This window comes from Gossypium raimondii, chromosome 2 (assembly GCF_025698545.1).
Source record: "Gossypium raimondii isolate GPD5lz chromosome 2, ASM2569854v1, whole genome shotgun sequence".
NCBI classification, from domain to species: Eukaryota; Viridiplantae; Streptophyta; class Magnoliopsida; order Malvales; family Malvaceae; genus Gossypium; species Gossypium raimondii.
In genome coordinates, this window is record NC_068566.1 from 46,048,780 (window position 1) to 46,070,504 (window position 21,725).

A 21,725-nucleotide genomic window follows, 5' to 3' on the forward strand; every position below is an offset into this window, starting at 1 on the left:
TCTGGACGTTCGATCCATGTGTGCGGGCATTTCCCCACTGCAAGCCACTTGTGCAGGTAGATGGGACCTGGCTGTATGGAAAATATACACAGATCCTACTTATTGCGGTTGCTCAAGACGGCAACAGAAACGTGCTCCCGATAGCATTTGCTATCGTAGATAAAGAGAACATGGAGTCTTGGGAATTCTTCCTCACAAACCTGTGGAGGTATGTTATTAGCAACGATAACATTTGCATCATCTCTGATAGAGGGAATGGTTTAATTGCAGCAATCAGGCGTTCCGGTGTGCCGTGGAGATCCTTTTACTACATCCGTCACATTGCGGCTAACTTCCACAAAGATTACAAGAATGCAGACTGGAAGAGACAAGTCGTGGCAATGGGTAAATGATAACCTTATATTTTCAATATAAGTTGTAATGTTTCATGTTATCGAGTTACTAGAACTTATTTTTCTTAATACGTATGCAGCGTACGAGTTAGAGCCACATATGTTCCGGCAAAAAATGATCCGACTTGAGAGTGACATGGAGGGGCAGACAAACACATCTTTTCGACAATGGTTGGGCACAATGGATCCGTGGCAATGGGCTCAAAGTCTTGAAGAGGGCTTTCGTTATGGCCAAATGACCACAAACTTAGTCGAAGGGATCAACGCTATTTTGTTAAAAACATGTCATCTTCCGATTGCATCTGTATTTTCTGCTACTTTCTACAGGTGGCTACTTTGATGCCAAGAATGGGTCAGCAGCAAGTCGACCAGATTGAGGCGGGACACGTGTTTGTCGAATATGTCAGGGATACAATGGTCGCAAACCATCGGTTGGCGAGGTCAATGAATGTAGAAATATATTCATGACGACTGGAAACATTTCGAGTTACTGAAAGCATCAGTCGTCGACCTAGTATACCAACTAGGTCCTACGGAGTTGATCTCTGGAACCGACAGTGCGAGTGCAGAAGGTTCGAAACACTTCATTATCATTGTGCGCATGTCGTGGCAGCGTGTGCTAAAGTTAACGTCAATGTTGAACAATATGTCGATAATGTGTACACGCTGGAGCGCACCTTGCATGTCTGGGAAAATGAGTTCCTCGTCTTGCCTGACCTATCTACGTGGGAGGTGCCTCTGACGACTTTCGAGCTTCTCCCAGACAGAGGGCTGCGGAGGAATCCGAGAGGTCGTCCGCAGTCAAGCAGAATCCGTAATGAAATGGAAATCATGGAGAAGTCTGACGGAAAGCGTTGTGGAATATGCAGGTTAAGTGGTCATAGTCGGAATAAATGCCCTAACCGAAACTTTCATGTTGGACAGTCGTCCCGATCGGGTCGTAATTGACCTAATATTGTAAAATTTTTATGTGTAATGATAAAAAAAGTATACAAATGATTATGATTACATTGTATCCAAATTAAGTTATAAAATAGTATATGGCGTTTAGAATTATTAATATTATATCGAAAATGGAGGCATATAACCTTAAATTAAGCTTTAATATAATGCAACTTTAAAATAATTAAATTGGTAAAAAGAAATTGAACAATAAGCACAATAACTAAAACTAGAATAATTAAATTAGAATAATTAAATTGATACAAAAAGTACAAACGTGTTAATGTACAAACATGTGCCATACACCCTAAAATTGATGGTTCGATGGTGTAGTCCTAGGGTATACCTATTCGGAGGTCGACAATCACGTTCGGGTGCCCGATGACGACCGACATTATCATTTAGCGCAGTGGGGTGTAGTAAAATAGAGAGGAAATCATTTTGAGCAGGTCCCTCGTTCGGCGGTGACGAACTTGATGCACCTGAGGGAGTCCCATAATGCTGCGGATATGGGCCGAGCGAGTAGGATCCGAATAGTTTGAAGTCGTATGCATATTCTAGCCCTGAGAAGATCGAAAAATTGTCAGTGCCTAACAAATCCAGATGATAGCTATCTGAACCGACAAATCCAGATTGTTCCAGATCTGGCTGGGGCTCCTGCTCGGGCTCTGGTGGTTCTGGAGAATAATATGCCATGGGATTCGGATCATGCTGGGCCACTGTGGCCGATCCCCCATGTCGCTGCATGTGCGGGGCGATTACAATCGACTGGCCTCCGAATAAATATGGCTTCCCGCAACTATAGTACCATTGCATATACTCTAATGATGGTTGCGAGTCGGTAGCCATAACCATCTGAAGTCTTCGACGAAATCGATCGTTCCACAGCGCTACAAATTACCGGTGCTTAATTCCCCAATCCATCATCAATTTTCCTCTCTTATTCTTGCCGTGAACTTCTCCCACCTCACACGGCGGATCCGGGATAGGTTGGATGCAGCCAAACTGTCGTAGCACCCGATCCTTGTGATACCACTCGACCATGTTGAAATTTATAATTAGTGCGTTAGTGCACCATATGTACGAATGCACGTACGCAGACGAGGGTACCACGACTATAATTTCTGGCGTTCGGTACGGCGTTCGGTACGGCGTCCATATAAACTGCATGATTAATAACATGGTTATAATTAGCCATAACGTGCGCGTAAGATATAGAAAGTAAGATGTCATGAATATTAGAATAGCATCTTACCCCATCTCGGGCATACTGTTCAATCATGAGGCGGTATAGCGGGACATTGTACGACTTCTCGATACCCGGACGAGCACTCCACCTACAAAAAACAAATATAGGGTTTAGAGTTGGTAACATTAGTCAATATATTATGACTACAAATAATGAGAAGTTATATTTTATCACATGTTCAGCAGTGGATAAACATACGGTTGGTGTCTAACCGATGCCAAAAATGGCATCCGATACAGCGCCCAGGACTGCAGCAGTGAGAGGCATCCGCCAATGTCGCGAACTTTCGGATCTGTCGCCCGACAAAGCTCTCGATACAAGACTGCTAGCACGGCTGAGCCCCAGCTATAGGAGCTAACAGTGGACAAGTCAGCTAACAGGGGCAAGTACATCAAATGTACCTTGTCGTTGCTTGCATCAGGCATGATTTCTCCCTCTATGATATACATGATGTACGCTCGAGCAGCGCACATCAACTCGCCTTCAGTGGCTGTCGCTGATAATTGTCCATACTTGGCTTTCAGCCATGTAAATTGTACGCCCGAAAAATATGACTCACCGTCTCCTGGTGAGTCTCCTAGAAGCTGATAGCAAAGTGCATCCGGATTGGTAAATGTAGATAATCCTGTTACGGGACTCCCGTCAATTGAGAGTCCAAGCTGCAACGCTACATCCTCCAAGGTCACCGTGCACTCCCCACACGGAAAATGAAAAGTGTGGGTCTCCGGGCGCCACCGCTTCACTAGCGCAGATAATAAATCAAAGCGCAAGACGGTGTACCGGATCTGTGCTACGGACCTAAATCCGGCTAGCTCTAAGTACGGCATCAACCGTGCATCCGGAGTATTCTTCAAAACACTCACACGGCCCCTTAAAACTCGGTACGAGTCCTGATAGTTTTAAATTACAGAAAAAATTTTACGATAACATTATTTCTTTGTACGTCTATCCTTTTTAAATAAATAGAACCCGTGATTAATAAATAATAACTCATACCGCGTTATTAACCGCATCAGATATGTGGCTTTTGCTGCTAATCAATGAAGCCATTACGATGCCTGCAAGTTGAAAAAAAAGTTAGTAAAAAACTCTTACTTCGGCCATTTGTTCATATTTTTTTCTCCGCATTTTATTACTTTAAAAAATATCTTCATTTCTAATTTTATAATTTTACATAATGTTTTAAATTTATTAATTTAGTGTGTTTTAAAATTAATTTAGTGTAAAAACCATTATCCCCGCCATTTACTCGTATTATTTAGTGTATTTAGTGTAAAATTAATTTATAAATTTAGTGTGTTTTTTTCTGTTTTTTTTTTTTTGTTTTTACTTTTTTGATATATTTTGGTAAATAAAAAAATTATATATATTTTGGTAAATAAAAAAGTTATAATATTTTGGTAATTTTTATTTTTTATGTTATTTTTTATAAAACCCATAATAAAACATTACAAAATAATAAAATATTAAAAATACAAAAATATTATATATATTTTTATTGACCAAAATAAAAAATACTAAAACGGGTTTTTATTTGGTGTAAGAAAAAATCATTATCCCCGCCATTTGCTCGTATTTTTTCTCGATTTTTATTACTTTCAATAAAAATATATCTTTTTATTTTATTACTTTATATTATTTCATTACATTTTTTAAAATATTTGTATTAACTATTTCTCAATTTTTAAAAGTTAGTAATACACTTTTATTTTGGCCATTTGTTCGTATTTTCTCTCCGCATTTTATTATTTTAAAAATATCGTCATTTTAAATTTTATAATTTTATACTTTTTCAGTGCATTATGTTTAAAATTTATTAAAGATATAATTTTTTTCGCATTTTCTTACTTTCGTGAATATATAATTTTCGTTTTTTCTTTTCGTATTTTTGTTTTCTTAAATATATTTCTTTATCATTTTACTTTTAATGTTATTTTCCTAACAAAACTAATTTCAACATCCTAAGTCAATTTCATAAAAAATTCTAATCAACATATAATGTACATACCATGAATTTTTTCATGCTAAATATATCTCAAAATTATATATCCTAAATAAATTAATAAAATACGTAAAATGTACTTAACATTATTTTTAACACACAAATATTACAAAATCTTAAATTAATAATAAAATTACCTTATTTTCTTTTTTTTCCTTGCTTTTCTTCTTCTTCTTTCATTTTTTTTCTCTTCTCCTTTCCTTTTCTTTCCTAATTTTTCTTTCTTTCCTCCCCTTTCCTTTTCTTTCCTTCTTTTTCTTTCTTTCCTCTCCTTTCCTTTTCCTTCTTTTTCTTTCTTCCTTTCTTTCTTCTTCTTCCCCTCTCCTTCTTCCCCCACCAACCGACCACCCTTAAATTCAAGGGTGGTGCATATGAGGATCCTCCACCGGTGCCGCCAACAGGATCCCTTGTTTGGTGCCGCCAACCCGCTTCCCTCCACCTGTGGAGTTGTCAAATCGATTCGAGTTTTTTTTGTTTTTTATTTTTTTATTTTTTATTTTTTGATATATTTTGGTAAATAAAAAATTATATATTTTTGGTAAATAAAAAAGTTATAACATTTTGGTAATTTTTATTTTTATATTATTTTGTAAAAACCCCATGATTCTCTTAAAATTATAAATTTTAATTTAGATTTTTATAACTTATAAAATTTTAAATTAGTAAAAGTAAAATTACATTTTAGTCTTCTAAAATGATAAAATAATTTATCTCTTTAAAATTATAAAGATATAGTGTATTAAAATATACAATTTAATTCCACCCGGAAAGATTTTCGACTCCACCACGTCCACATGGACATGAAAGTGCTTTTTTTTAATCATGGAGAAAAATTAATGAGGAAAATAATAACATTTGAATAATTATTTTAGGAAGTGATTATGTTTTGATATTAATATTAGTTTATAGTATGTTATATATGTATATATATCATATATGTTAGAAAATTTGGTTAAGAAAATAATTATTTTAGGTATAGCGAAAGTTTAAGAATTTTTTAAAATCGGTTCAGTTTAGAAATCAATTTTGTTGCATAGTGAAAAATAAAAAATAAAAAATTGAGCAGTTGTGTTATTTATAGAAATAAACCTTAACCAAATTTGTATCTATGCTTTGAGTAAGGTGACTTGATTTGTTCTCTGGCTTTCGACCAACACTGTCTTCTCTACTATTCTCAAATTTCAATTTGCTTAGAGTGTGCGCTCTAATTTCACAAATCGATTGCACAAAATGAAAAATTATTAATTTTCCGGTGAGGATAATTAATTATCTATTTTAGGAACAAAACCCGATAAACTGAGCTCTCAAGAAAATAACATTTAACTTAGTATAAATTCTAACTATTTTTTGGTAGACTAGCGGTGCTCAATGTTGTGTGTTTATGACTTGAGCTATGTTCCTTTATATAGTGAAGTTGCAAGAATTTTGGTTGAATAAGAGTTAAATAAATAGTATTATTTAGTAGGAAAATGAAAATATTTCTTATTAAGAATACCTAGGGGCCGCGACAAGTGACACCTAGTATCTATGACTAGTAATTAAATGAATATACGACACATAGTAATGCTAGACGAATGACCTATGGCCATGTTTTTTTTTTATCTATCGTGTAATGCTAATAAAATGATATCATTTACCTATTATTGGATTAGGAATTCCGCTGTGAATGATGCTACATACTACAAAAGTCGTATACCTAACGCACTAGCTCCAAGTATACAAATGAATATACTATACTCTTAGGGCACCAGATCCAACATACCCTTCCCTCACTTGAAGGAGTATTTGGAGTGCTCAGAAGTTGTTGGAATCTAATATTGAATGGTAGATTAGTACGAGGGAGGGTGTTTCCATTTGGCAGAACCACTGGTTACTGGGTTCAAGTAATTGCAATATTCAAGACTCGAATGTCAAGGTTTGTAACACCCCAAACCCGACCTAGATGTTATTGCCGAATCTGGCGTGTCACATTGAAGTGTTTTTCGAAAACCATATTTTCATTAAAAACCTTTCTTGAAATTTTAAACTTCTTGTCATTTAAAACTTGTATAAAATCTTAGTTTGCGTTTGTTCATTTTCGAGCTAGGTTTATTAAAGAAAAGTTGTTACCTTCAAACCTTATTGTTGCAGAAGTTTAATTTAAACAAATGATTTACGAAAATGTGATATTTAAAAATTGAGGTGCGAAAATGTAGTGTTAGAAAACAGTTATTGTTTTGGAAAACTGTGTTCTACTTCTAGCAAATATAAATCCCAATCAGATAAAATCCCAAATTTAAACACCAGAAATTATTGAGGCCTTTTTACAACCCGAATCAAAATCAAATTTCTTGAGTAAATGAGCAAAACAGAATAAAATATGTGCAGTCGTATGGCCCTCTCTGAGTCCCTTGTAGCTCCGAACCGTCTAACACTGGAGATTACCTGAAAGATTAAGAATGGGGAGAGTTCACGAAAATCTTAAATTAATAATAAAAATTACCTTATTTTCTTTTTTTTCCTTCCTTTTTCTTCTTCTTCTTTCTTTTTTTTTTCTCTTCTCCTTTCCTTTTCTTTCCTTATTTTTCTTTCTTTCCTCCCCTCCCCTTTCCTTTTCTTTCCTTCTTTTTCTTTCTTTCCTCTCCTTTCCTTTTCCTTCTTTTTCTTTCTTCCTTTCTTTCTTCTTCTTCCCCTCTCCTTCTTCCCCCCACCAACCGACCACCCTTATATTCAAGGGTGGTGCCGCCAACAGGGTTGCCTCAACTGGTGCCGCCAACCTGCTTCCCTTGTTTGGTACCGCCAACTTGCTTCCCTCCACTCAGGGAGTTGTTAAATCGGTTCAGGTTTTTTTTTCTGTCTTTTTTTGTTTTGTTTTTTAATTTTTTTGATATATTTTGGTAAATAAAAAAATTATATATTTTTTGGTAAATAAAAAAAAGTTATAACATTTTGATAATTTTTTATTTTTTTATATTATTTTTGTAAAAAAACCCGGAAAAGTGAAGATGAGATAAATGTGTTTTTATTTTATTTTTTCTACCTTAACCAGTGGTCCAAGGTTCGATCATCGCTTTGGGTATGAAACAACTTTAAAATTCATGGCCAACACCTACCTTATTAATAGACCTATAGAATGTAAAGATTTAATTATTGAGCTCGCGCCCGTAAACATACTCGCAAAAAATGGGTCAATGCTTTTTCTTTTTGGAAAATGGGCCGATGTTCATTTTTCTTCAAAGAATGAATAAATAAATAAAAGCTTAATACTAAATTTTAATTAGATTTTGGAAAGCACTAAGAAAAAAAAAAGAACTCAGCTTTAAATCTCAATCTTTACTGAAAATAGTTGTTGATATTCATTATGACAATTCGAATTTCGAGTTAGTAAAATTCCTTAATTTTTTATATAATTGTTATAAAATTTAATGATTTTTATAAATTTCCTTTGCAATTTATTGGTATTTGAATTTGCACATTTTTATCTTGATATTTAAATTTTTAGGGGTCTATTTTCGTTTCTGAACTTGATATTAAATTTTTATTATTATCCAAATTGATACCTAAACATGCCAAGCCTTATAAAATTGTCCTCATATGCTAACTATATTAAGTTTTTATAAGGTAGCGAAATAATCAATGTATAACCAACATGTGGCATATGACATGAAATTTTTTTGTATTTTAAATTTTAATTACATTTAGTTTAATTTTTATTTTAACTTAATGAAATTCTTTATATCTTGGTTTTTAAAACTATTGTTTTCTTCTTAGTTAAGTTCAAGACATAATTTTTGAACACATGTTTCTTTTGATACTAATGAAATTCTAGTGAAATTGAGGGCCATGCTTTTAAGGATATGGTCCTTTTTGAATCATTCCTATCATTAATGGTCAAAGTAATCTCAGCAATAAAATTTGAGTATATTGTTTAGTGAAACAAAAGAAACGCTAAATAATGGTAATTATTCTTATCATTAAATTCCATGTAATCTGTCACATATTGGTCATGCATTGAAATTTCTATCCCCTCATATAACAATTTGAAAGGTTTAGGTACCAAATTGGACCAAGGAGATTAAGTGCCAATTAAGAAGAAAAATGCCAAGTTTAGATACCAAATTGAGAAAAAAAGCTTGAGCATCAAAGTAAAAAAAAAAGTATCAAATTTAAGTATCAAATATTATATTAAACATTTACATTTATACCTTTGGTAATATTTTAAAATTATATATAATTATTCCCTCCTACATTCATTTACTATAATTTTAGCCATAAATTATTAAAAGCTGAAAACTTTCTTCAACAAAACTTATAAAAGAAATTCAATTTAACCAAGAATACCCACATCTTGTCTCCAGCAATAAGAGTATGGCATTCAATTATTTAACCAAATCTTTATCCTTTCTTCATTGAGCATTTGTCAATGCCTTAAATTACAGCAAAAGAATTGAAGGGTTCATTCATTTGAGACTACTGATACCAAAGGTTTATTCGAAAAGAAGGCTTTTAAGTTGCCAACAGTCAGCTGTAGCACAGCTTCAAAGCCTTCTGGTGTTCCGCCAGCACTGTGTGGAGACAACACGACATTATCAAGTCCAAATAGCTCCTTGGGGACATTAGGCTCATTTTCATACACATCAAGACCAGCACCACCAATTTCTCCTCCCACTAAACACTGCACTAATTCCTTCTCGTTGATCAACGAGCCACGCCCGACGTTGATTATCACTCCTTCCTTCCCTAATGCTACCATGACATCCTTATTGACCAAGTGGTAAGTTTCCTTTGTCAGTGCACAACAAAGAACAAGAACATCACTGTTTGCAGCAAGGTCCCGGACATTAGCATAGAATGGAAATGGAACAGATTGCTTCTTGTTTCTTGAGGTGTAGGCAATGGTGCAGCCAAAGGCTGAGAGCCTCTTTGCAACTTCAGAACCAATGCTTCCCAATCCCACAATCCCTACACGCTTTCCCCCTAGCTGTGATTGCATATTTTGGTGTTAAATGCTAGTCATAGGTAGTTATGAAGAATAAGTCATTTCAATCAACAAATTCCTAAAATTTCATAAACTATAAGCCTAATGTGCTATAGCAATGTTACATCATGTTGCATTCTGCTCTGAGTTGTCCTTTATTTGCAGAAACCATTATGAAAGTGAAGATCTATACTATAAACCTAAAAAAGAAAGATAGCCCATTTAAGATCAAGAAACAGACTTTTATTTAGATTTCTTTTCATGAACCTTGGAATATCTAAAGGCTTAAATTTCCACAAGACCAAAATATCCTAAACAAATACCTTAATTTTCACAACTGGATTCCTTCACTTATATGTTAAATTCAGTTACTCTAAGGTTTTTACCTTAAAACCAAGAGGGTAGGTTTCCTTAACAGGCCACATCCGACCACGAACAAATCTATCAGCAGCAGAGATTCTTCTAAGGACATCGATCAACAACCCAACAGCACAATCCGCTACATCCTCTGCGAAGGCAGAGCTAGCATTAGTAACAACGATGCCTCGGCTTCGACAAGCAGGGAGGTCTATATGATCAAGGCCAGCACTTGTAGCCACTATCAGCTCCAAAGCGGGCAGACGGTCGAGAAACTCGGCGGAAACTAGGGTGGGGCCCATAGTCATGAGAGCTCTTATGGAGGGAGCATGACGGGCCAGAAAGGAGTCGTACGGCTCAGGCGACTCGTAAGGGTCCAGGACATGGAATTGAGAACGTAAATGGTCTCCAAAAGGAAGGATGAATGAAGGTGGACGATGAAGGAAGACTACAGGTAGCTCTTCGGGTTGTTGGGTTTCTTTGTCGGCCATGGTTAGGTAGGAGAGGATTAAGTGATGACTCCCAAGTTTCAAAAGAAAAAAAACAGTATAGTTTTGTTTCGTATTATGTGGTCAATATCATCGCGTTCATTTATTGAATTTTAGGTAGGGATGAAATTATATAAAATTCTGATTCCATTTTATTCCTATTGATAAATTATATTTTTCTTCTTAATTTTAGTATTTTTAATTAAAATTTTTATATTATTAATTAAATTTAAATTTTTAGGAAAAAATTAAAATTAGAAAGAAAAATCGCGTTTCTATTGAAAATGAATAGGAATGGCATAGAATTACAATCTCATGCAATCTTTTCTAATTAAGGTGAATAGTTGATGCAAAGTTAGTTTTTTTTAATCAAAATAATAATTTAAAAATATTTTAACTATTTTTTAAACATAATTATTTGTTATTATACAATATAATTGTGTTAGACAGAATAGTAACTAATAATAATAATATAAAGGCATTCGTCAAGATGATTCAAGTGCCTTCAAAGAGGTTAGCAGCGGTTCTACTATTGACTTAGTAAGTAATACTCTCGAAGGGTGTGTGTTTTTAAAATTTATGTAATTTTAGTTAAATCTCTTCTGCCGTTTTGCTATTAACTTAATAAGCATTACTCTCAAAGGGTGTGTATTAGAATTTTATATAATTTTATTCCGTTTTAGTTAAATTTACCTATAATTTTAAAATTTATCGTTTTCCTTTTTTTATTATGTATACTATTATAGTAGTTTTCTAATTCATGCTTATTTGATCAAAATTCATGGATATTTGACTAAAACAATTTCTTAATGAACCTACAAAATATGAAAGATTAATCATTGCACTCGCTCAAGTAGATATATATATTAAAAAAAAAGGTTTTGAAATTTTCTAATGCTTCGATGATTCTGCAGACAATTTAACAAAGATACCAACATCTTAGTTTCGAGTAACAACAAAGATACCAACATCCTGATTTCCAGTAACCAAGGTATGGATTTCAGTTATTTAACCAAATCTTTATCCTTTCTTCATTGAGCATTTGTCAATGCTTTACACTAAAGCAAAAGAATGAATGGTTCATTCATTTGAGACTACTGATACCAAAGGTTTATTGGAAAAGAAGGCCTTTAAGTTGACAACAATCAGCTGGTCCAAAGCTTCAAAGGATTCTGGAGTCATGACAGCGCAGTGTGGAGACAACACGACATTATCAAGTCCAAATAGCTCCTTAGGGACATTAGGCTCGTTTTCATACACATCAAGACCAGCACCACCCATTTCTCCCCCCACCAAACACTGCACTAATTCCTTCTCGTTGATCAACGAGCCACGCCCGACGTTGATTATCACTCCATCCTTCCCTAATGCTACCATGACATCCTTATTGATCATGTGGTAAGTTTCCTTTGTCAGTGCAAAACAAAGAACGAGAACATCACTATTTGCAGCAAGGTCCCGGACATTAGCATAGAATGGAAATGAAACAGATTGCTTCTTGTTTCTTGAGGTGTAGGCAATGGTGCAGCCAAAGGCTAAGAGCCTCTTTGCAACTTCAGAACCAATGCTTCCCAAGCCCACAATCCCTACTCGCTTACCACCTAGCTGCAATTCCAAGTTTAGAACAGTGTTTTCGTAAGGACCAGATGGGATGATCTAGTGCCTTGTAAAAGCAAAACGATGACATATTTGTTAAACTAAGCAGACAGATGGATAAAAGGAGGAAATGGAAGTTTGAAATAATCTGATAATATGAATTCTGATGCACTTTATTGAATGAATAATAAAACTTTTATATAGGTTGAATTACAACTGAAAAATCACTAAAAAATAAGAACAAAGCTGATACGTAAATCACTAGAAATATCAACTAATATGATACTCCTAAAGCCTAGCAACAATAAATTTTGACTGAATCAATAACTTTATTCAAACCAGCAAACTAATAACTCTAACAATATTTTGGTGTTTTCCATTGTTAGGCCAAGCCAATAGTTGTTTTGGAATGGTATGCGATATTTATGGTAAATTTGTACTTTGACCCTTAAAAATAATAAAATTTTGATTAAATCTTTTAAAAATTATAAAGATATAAACTATTAAAACAATAAAATTATTTTTTTACTATAGTAAAAATATACTATTTAATTCCGGTCAAAAAAAATTTCCAACCTCAGCCACCGACACTATTTACCCCAAAAGTTCATTGCCAAAAAGAATGGAAAAAGAAAATTGCCCATTTAAGATCAAGAAACAACTTTGTGTTATTTAGATTTGATAAATCCAATTATGTTGTCTATGCAAATATTGTTGAATATCTGAAGTCAATCAACAACATCAAAATTTCATCAACTGGATTCCTTCACTTATATGATAAATTCTGTTACTCAAGGAATCAACACCAGATAAAAATAAACGTAAGTGGAGCAGCGTCACCTAAAATGGTAAATTTTTAATTTAAATTTATTATAATTTATAAAATTTTAAATTAATAATGATAAAATTTTATTTTGATTCTTTAAAATTATAAAAATTTAATTTAATCCTTTAAAAATATTAAGATATAAATTATTAAAATAATAGAATTTGATTCCCGCATAAAAAAAAAATATTCATCCTCAGCCACTGATAATAAAGAAAACAAACGTTTACCTTAAAACCAAGAGGGTAGTTTTCTTTAACAGGCCACAGCCGACCACGAACAAATCTATCAGCAGCAGAGATTCTTCTCAGCACATCGATCAACAACCCAACAGCACAATCCGCTACATCCTCTGCGAAGGCTAAGCTAGCATTAGTAACAACGATGCCTCGGCTCCAACAAGCAGGGAGGTCTATATGATTAAGGCCAGCACTTGTTGCCACTATCAGCTCCAAAAAAGGCAGTCGCTCGAGAAACTCGGCGGAAACTGGAGAAGGGCCGGTAGCCATGAGGACTCTTATGAAGGGAGCATGACGAGCAAGAAAGGAGTCATATGGTTCAGGCGATTCGTGAGGGTCTAGCATATGGAATTGAGAACGTAACTGGTCTCTGAAAGAAGAGCCGGAAGGAATCTTGAATGAAGGTAGACGATGAACCAGCACTATAGGTAGCTCTTCGGGTTGTTGTGGTTCTTTGTCAGCCATCGTTGGGGTTGGAGAGGATTCCCTGTTAACTCCAAATAATAAGAACAACAGCTTAGTTTTGTTTCTTATTATGCGGTCGATATGATTTCTGGTTTTTTTTTTTCATTATATCATTGCATTTATTTAGTATTTTATAAGGAAAAACCAGAAAGGTTTGGATCTTAGATTAAATGTTAATAGAAAATTTGATACTAATGCGACGACTTTTTTGTCGGATCATGAATTCATTATTTAATATTATTGGACACTAATTGTGTTACACAGATCGTGAATAATATTTTTAAAATGTCATCGTATGTATGTTAAAAAATTGGGTAAATTTCTTAAAATAGTCACTTTTGTTTAGTTTAAGGTTACATTTTAGTCATTTATGTTTGAAATGTTACGTTTTAGTCACTTACGTTATCGTGTTGTAACATTTTAGTCACTGAATCGTTAATTGTCATTAACGATATAACGGTAAGCTAACGTGACATGTTAAATCATTATTTCAAACGAAAATTTTAGGTTAAATTCTACAATTGCTCCCCATATTTTTTGTCATTTTGAGCAATTTAATTTTTTTCTTTTATGGTCTTTTAGCTTTCCCTTTTTTTTAAATTTTGGCATAATTGCAAAAAAAACCCTCAACATTTGGAGGCTTTTGGCTTTGTGCCCTTGACCCCTTTTTTTTAATTGACATCCTCAACATTATGATTTTTTTCTGAATCAATCCAATTTTAACGGTAAACTTGAATTGACCGTCAGTCAAACGGTAGGTCAATGAAATAGTCTATATGGCGACATGCCACATAAGCACGATGATGTCATCAAAACAATTCTTTTTCATTTTTTCCATCTTCTTTTTTCTTCTCTCTTCTCTTCCCCTCTAATTGTTTTCTCAGATTTTCTCTCTTTCCAAACACCCATTTTCGCTTCACTCCCCTCACTTCATTCTCAGTCTCTATTGGCAACCCACACAATACCCTTGGTTGGAACCTTCTTCATCCGAAAATCTAAGAAAGAGAGAAAATCTAAGATTTCTTAAGATCAAAAGTTCATGTTGACACCATTTTTTGGATTGAAAAAAACGGGGTCGACTTGGGTTTTAAAAATGAAAACGGGAGTCGCCACCAATCCTTTTTAATGAGGTGTGATTGGATCACCTCGAAAAGTGGTTGTTTTTAATAAACGGTTTGATTTTATTAAAACAACGATTTTGGTCCACGAAATTCAGAAAACGGGTTCGGGAGTCGATTACGTACGAGGAATGATTAGCACCCTCGTAACGCCCAAAATTGGTACCTAGTTGATTATTTAATGTCTTAATGTCGAAAATTGATAACTTTGAAGAATTTTAAAAAATACGATCATTTTATTAAAACATTGAAAATTTTCAAGAAAAGGGGGATATTTCACGTTGTTCGAGAAAAAGAATCATATCCAGTAAGTTAGGACACAATGTCTCGAATTCCTGATACGCGAATAAAAAATACTTATTTAAAAGATATTTAACTATCTTGGATTGAAAAAGGGATCACGGCCAGTAAGTTAGGACACGATCCTTTTTTAATTCCCGATATCGTTTAAAATTTGAGTTTGAAAATATTCACGTAATAAAGTTTAAAAGAATATTCAATTGTTTAAATCAAATGAAGAAATCGCAACCCAATACGTTAGGGCACAATTTATCAAAATATTAAACATTAAATATTACATTTATTTACAAAAAATCCTCGTTTCGAGAAAACAACGTGTCACATCCAATGCGTTAGGACACAACATATTGAATTCTCGATAACGAGGTTTTTATCATTTTTAAAAGAGTAATCTCAATTATTTAAGTTCAACGAAGAAAGTCGAAACCCAATACGTTAGGGCTCGTTTCTCTCGAATATCCAAAATATCGAAGATTACTTATTTCTAAAATTTCTTTTTCGGAATCTAAATAAAAATAGGTGTAATGGAATAACGATGATAATGATGTAAGTAAAATAATAACACGAGCAATAGCATCAAAGATAAGAGAAATAAAAAAGGACAAATCAATAGCATACAAAATAAATATATAAGCAAATAAAGTTAAAGCATTCTTTTAAAATAATAACAAAATATAAATAAATAAAGAAAACGAAAAAAATATAAAAATCTAAAATGTAAAAGGATGTATATATATAAAGTTATAAAATAATATATATATATATATAAGTATGTATACATATATTTGTGAAGATAAAGAATATAAATATAGATATATGTATATAAGTTATAAAATAAAAATATATATAAGTATGTATGTGTGTGTATATATATATATATATATATATATAAATAATTATGAAAATATGTACGCGTATAAATATATATATTTATAGAAATGTATATATATATGTATATAACAAAATTTGAGATTAAAAGATAAAAATGAGTAAATAATAATAATCAATAATAATAATACAAGATTAATGGATATTTAAACTTAGATAAATAAATAAAATATAAATACAATAACAATAATAATACAAACTAATAACATAATATAATAATATAATACTGAGATATAAAAATATATAATAACTAAGTTAATTAACAAAATAACAAAAAAAAGGACTAATTTAAATTCAAAAACAAAGATTTGGGGCAAAATCAAAAATAAAATAAAAGGAAGGACCAATCTTAACACGCTAATAACATGGAAGGACTGAACAGGTAATTTTCCCTTTCCCCCCAAAACGCACAATTCCATTAAGGACCAAATTGCAAACGAAACAAATTATGGGGGTCAAATTAAAAACAATAAAAAAATTGATTAAAAGGCCTAAAAATCGGAAGGGCTAAAGGTGCAATTAGCCCTTCCAACGAAAACACGCGGATCCTGGCCTGGAGCGGATCGAGTCGGGTCGGATAGCCTTAAAACGAAGCCGTTTTGGCGTTTTAAAGGGCTGAGCAAAACGACGCCGTTTTGCTTCCCTATTTAAACCAATTTTTTCCAAAAACTTTCATTTTTCTTTCTTCTTCAAAAAAAAAATCCCAAGAATCCTCTCAACTCTCCCCTTTTCTCTCCGAGCACCGGCCAAGGCTTCCTTTTTTGTTTTTGTTGCGATATTTTGAAATAAACAAAAAAATAAAAAACAAATAAAAAATATAAAAAAATGATAAAACAAAATAAAACGAAAATCACCTTTAAAAATTTGTTGTTTCTTATTTCTTGATACTTTTTATTCAAAAAAAAAGAGAGACTTTTACATGTCTTTTGTTTCGGCTTTTATAGCCAATTTTTACACATGATTTTTCAGTTTTCTTGTTTCTGTTTGCTACTTGCGTGTTCTTTCTTCTTGCAGGTGATTTGATGGCACAAGTGGGCAACGTGGGACGTGCGGCGGTGGCAGAGCAAGTAGCCAACTTCGGCAGAGGCTAGGTGTGGCGACAGTCTAGGGTTAGGTGCAATAGAGGCTAGGGTTTTTCTTTTTTTTTTTTCTATTTGTTTTGGGCTGCTGGGAATGGGTTTAGGTTTTGGTTTTGGGATGTTTGTAATTGGGTCTATTATTGGGCTGGTAGTTGGGTCTGAAATTTTGGGTTGTGGGCAAAATTGGACTATACAGTTCATTTTCTCACTAAACCAATAATATATGAAAACTGTATGATAAGACATTTAAGTTTTCTTGAAGGGAAAAGAAAGTTATGATTCTAAATAAATGGAAAAATTAATTACTCAAATTTCATCATTAACTGTTAAAATTTTCGTAAACCCTTCAATCTAAATACTACCATTTTTAATCACAGTTAGTTGAGTTTCACAACATGCTTTGTTCATTAAGATAACAAAAGAATCAAGATTTCGGTAGAAAGATCATAGCCTATTATGGAAATAGAATTGACAAGTTAAATCTCAAGCAAAACCAAAAAAAAATCCATTAACTTATACGTAGGAAAACGACTCAAAAGACCATAAAAGGAAGAGCTTTAGCATAAATAAAGAAAACCCGTTTTACCAACTTCATTCAAGAATCAAAATATCATTTCTTTAAAAAAACCCCAAACATTCCAATTTTCCAAATATTTCAAAATAGGAAAAGAGGACTCACCTAACAACTTGGCGGCAACCAAGGTCTCGTATCGCTACAAGTGCCTTCCCATATGAGAAACCAAGCAAACTATCGTCAAACAAAATGGAAGAAATATTGAGAGCCAAATATATTCAGTTAAAAAGCAACCAACAAATATATCCAGTTGAAATGGGTATTTGAGAGAATGAAATGCAGGCGTGGGCATGAAAATGGTGGTGCGTGTGTGAGTGTGTTTTTACTGTAACAGCAAGGGAGAGAGAGAGAAGATGATGCCATTGTGCTTATGTGGCACGCCACATTGGCTTATTTTATTGATTGGTGCTCGACTGACGGTCAACTCACTCTTATTGTTAAAATTGGGCTAATTTTTTGAAAAAATCATAATGTTGAGAGGGTCAACAAAAAAAAGGTCAATGGCACAAAATTAAAAGTTCTTAAACGTTAAGGGCTTTTTTTGTAATTATGCCTTTTATTTTTCATTCTTTTCTGCTTCTCCCTCTGTTTTCCTCCCTTCTTCATTTCTTTTAACGTAGTTTTTCTATGTTTTCTATTTGTTAAAACTAGTCCTTATACTTTTATTTTTTTTAAAACAATTTAATTTTTTCGAGTGATTGTGAACTTGCAGACTAGTTTTAACAAATGAAAAAAATAGAAAAACTACATTAAAAGAAATGAATAAGGAGGAAAACACACAAAAGTAACATGAAACATACAAAAGTAACTATTTATACTTTGTACACTTTAAAAAACTTTATTAATAAATCATGAGTTTTTTTTTTAACAATAGGCCATGATTTCTTTACGGTGTCACTACATGAATGGAATTAAAAAAATTATGTTCAATGAAAAATATATTCACTTTTTTAAAATAATTTGCCATGATATTTAGTAACCTTAATTTACCACCCACGATGAAAAAAATGGTTAAATTTATGATGAAGACAAAATTAAGTACAAAATTATAAACTCTTCACTGCAAAATGAAAATAGGACTAGTGTTAGACTAGTAATTAGTTAATAGTTAATAAGAAGGATAAATACTAAAATTATAAGTAAATTTTGATCTAATGTGCAATATTATACATAAACTTTGATTTTGTAAATGAAGTTTTGATTTGATTCAATTTTGACAAATCATTAACACATTATCGAATTAGCACCGCTTTACGTTGATATATTGCATACACAAACAATTACATTAATTTGATATGAAAATAAATGTACGTATCCGTTTCTTTAAATGTCTACAATTGGATCAAATCAAAATTGATCATGTATAAATATGAATCATAATTCAAGTTTCATTTGTATAATTGCACCAAATCAAATTTATGTATCAAATTACACATTGGACCACAGTTCATGTATAAATTTTGATACTTATTCCAAAAAATATAGGGTAAACTACACCCAAAGTCACTAAACTATTAGTAAATTTATATTTTGATCACTCAACTTCAAAAGCTACAAAATAATCATCGAACAAAATACTCTTGATGATGATCTTCTTTTAATTTTACCCTTTAAACTCTCTCTCTCTTTAAGAATGTGGAGTGGACACTAGCTATGTTTTTAATGCAGTGTTAATTCCTTATTATGATTTTAGTTTATTCTTGTTATTGTGTTAATATTGTGTTATTTGTTGTTTTTGTCTTCTTTTTGAATTAAAAAACATTGTAATCGATTTTTTCAGTATCTTAAATTTATTTTTAACAAAAGAATAAATAAGTAAAAATTCAATTAATTCGGTTAACCATCCGATTTAATCGAAATAATTTCATTAGTAATATTCCTTCGATTAAGGACTAAATTTTTTATCACATAATTAATGGACGAAGTTGGCAACCACCACACTACATATCGTGATTGATAATATTTTTAAAATGTCATGGTAGACAAATTATATATATTTATAAACTTTATTACTAGAGTCCCCACATGAATGAAAGATACCAACATCTTAGTTTCGAGTAACAACAAAGATACCAACGTCCTGATTTCCAGTAACCAAGGTATGGATTTCAGTTATTTAACCAAATCTTTATCCTTTCTTCATTGAGCATTTGTCAATGCTTTACATTAATTAAAGCAAAAGAATGAATGGTTCATTCATTTGAGACTACTGATACCAAAGGTTTATTGGAAAAGAAGGCTTTTAAGTTGACAACAATCAGCTGGTCCAAAGCTTCAAAGGATTCTGGAGTCATGACAGCGCAGTGTGGAGACAACACGACATTATCAAGTCCAAATAGCTCCCTTGGGACATTAGGCTCATTTTCATACACATCAAGACCAGCACCACCCATTTCTCCCCACACCAAACACTGCACTAATTCCTTCTCGTTGATCAACGAGCCACGCCCGACGTTGATTATCACTCCATCCTTCCCTAATGCTACCATGACATCCTTATTGATCATGTGGTAAGTTTCCTTTGTCAGTGCACAGCAAAGAACGAGAACATCACTATTTGCAGCAAGGTCCCGGACATTAGCATAGAATGGAAATGAAACAGATTGCTTCTTGTTTCTTGAGGTGTAGGCAATGGTGCAGCCAAAGGCTAAGAGCCTCTTTGCAACTTCAGAACCAATGCTTCCCAAGCCCACAATCCCTACTCGCTTATCACCTAGCTGCAATTCCAAGTTTAGAACAGTGTTTTCGTAAGGACCAAACGGGATGATCTAGTGCCTTGTAAAAGCAAAACGATGACATATTTTGATGTTTAATGCACTCTGCCATTGTTAGGCCAAGCCAACAGCTGTTTTGGAATGGTATGCAATATTTATGGTAAATTTACACTTTGACCCCTAAAATTGATAAAATTTTAATTTAATCTTTTAAAAATTATAAATATATAAACTATTAAAACAATAAAATTATTTTTTTTACTATCATAAAAATATACAATTTAATTCCGGTCAAAAAAAATTCCAAACCTCAGCCACAGACACTATTTTCCCCAAAAGTTCATTGCCAGAAAGAATGGAAAAAGAAAATTGCCCATTTAAGATCAAGAAACAACTTGGTGTTATTTAGATTTGATAAATCCAATTATGTTGTCTATGCAAATATTGTTGAATATCTGAAGTCAATCAACAACATCAAAATTTCATCAACTGGATTCCTTCACTTATATGTTAAATTCTGCTACTCAAGGAATCAACAACCAGATAAAAAAGAAGTAAGTGGAGTAGCCGCAACTAAAATGGTAAATTTTTAATTTAGATCTATTATAATTTATAAAATTTTAAATTAATAATGATAAAATTTTATTTTTGTTTTTTAGAATAATAAAAATTTAATTTAACCCTTTAAAAATATTAAGATATATATTATTAAAATAATAAAATTTGATTCCCGCCTAAAAAAAATATTCAGCCTCAGCCACTGATAATAAAGACAACAAACGTTTACCTTAAAACCAAGAGGGTAGTTTTCTTTAACTGGCCACAGCCGACCACGAACAAATCTATCAGCAGCAGAGATTCTTCTCAGCACATCGATCAACAACCCAACAGCACAATCCGCTACATCCTCTGCGAAGGCTAAGCTAACATTAGTAACAACGATGCCTCGGCTCCAACAAGCAGGGAGGTCTATATGATTAAGGCCAGCACTTGTTGCCACTATCAGCTCCAAAACAGGCAGTCGCTCGAGAAACTCGGCGGAAATTGGAGAATAGCCGATAGTCATGAGAACTCTTATGAAGGGAGCATGACGGGCAAGAAAGGAGTCATATGGTTCAGGCGATTCGTGAGGGTCTAGCATATGGAATTGAGAACGTAACTGATCTCTGAAAGAAGGGTCTAAAGGAATTTCGTATGACGGTAGACGATGAACCAGGACTATAGGTAGCTCTTTAGGTTGTTGTGGTTCTTTGTCCGCCATCGTTGGGGTAGGAGAGGATTCAGTGTTATCTCCAAATAATAATAAAAACAGCTTAGTTTTGTCATTAAATCATGGCTTATATTTTTGTCGGCTCATGAAAAGCATATATAAAAGATGAGCTTCTTTTTTTTTTATGTAAAAGTGTTTTTTCCTGGAAAATAATAAACAACTGATATTATTTTAGAAAAATTTACTACTTAAAAAAAAATACTTTTTGGTTTTAACTTCTCCATCTGCCAAAAGTGCTTTTGGATTCTATTTATATTTTTAACCTTTGT

At 33.0% G+C, this 21,725-nt stretch overlaps 3 protein-coding genes across 3 annotated transcripts; all 3 read right to left on the reverse strand.

Moving 5' to 3' along the window:
* Positions 1 to 8,858: 8,858 nt before the first annotated feature.
* On the reverse strand, positions 8,859 to 10,464 carry LOC105789174 (glyoxylate/hydroxypyruvate reductase HPR3). Its single transcript, XM_012616438.2, has 2 exons — positions 9,929 to 10,464; positions 8,859 to 9,545 (listed from the first exon to the last, which is right to left on the reverse strand). Exons 1-2 carry the CDS (start codon positions 10,388 to 10,390, stop codon positions 9,021 to 9,023), a joined length of 987 nt encoding a protein of 328 aa, XP_012471892.1. The 5' UTR covers positions 10,391 to 10,464; the 3' UTR covers positions 8,859 to 9,020.
* A 789-nt stretch (positions 10,465 to 11,253) lies between these two features.
* LOC128031884 (glyoxylate/hydroxypyruvate reductase HPR3-like) lies at positions 11,254 to 13,615 on the reverse strand. Its single transcript, XM_012616436.2, has 2 exons — positions 13,040 to 13,615; positions 11,254 to 11,992 (listed from the first exon to the last, which is right to left on the reverse strand). The coding sequence occupies exons 1-2, from the start codon at positions 13,511 to 13,513 to the stop codon at positions 11,468 to 11,470; spliced, it is 999 nt and encodes a 332-aa protein (XP_012471890.1). The 5' UTR covers positions 13,514 to 13,615; the 3' UTR covers positions 11,254 to 11,467.
* Positions 13,616 to 19,556: 5,941 nt separating this feature from the next.
* Positions 19,557 to 21,510, reverse strand: LOC105789177 (glyoxylate/hydroxypyruvate reductase HPR3-like). The gene is made up of 2 exons (XM_012616441.2): positions 20,974 to 21,510; positions 19,557 to 20,189 (listed from the first exon to the last, which is right to left on the reverse strand). The coding sequence occupies exons 1-2, from the start codon at positions 21,445 to 21,447 to the stop codon at positions 19,665 to 19,667; spliced, it is 999 nt and encodes a 332-aa protein (XP_012471895.1). The 5' UTR covers positions 21,448 to 21,510; the 3' UTR covers positions 19,557 to 19,664.
* Between the last annotated feature and the right edge of the window lie 215 nt (positions 21,511 to 21,725).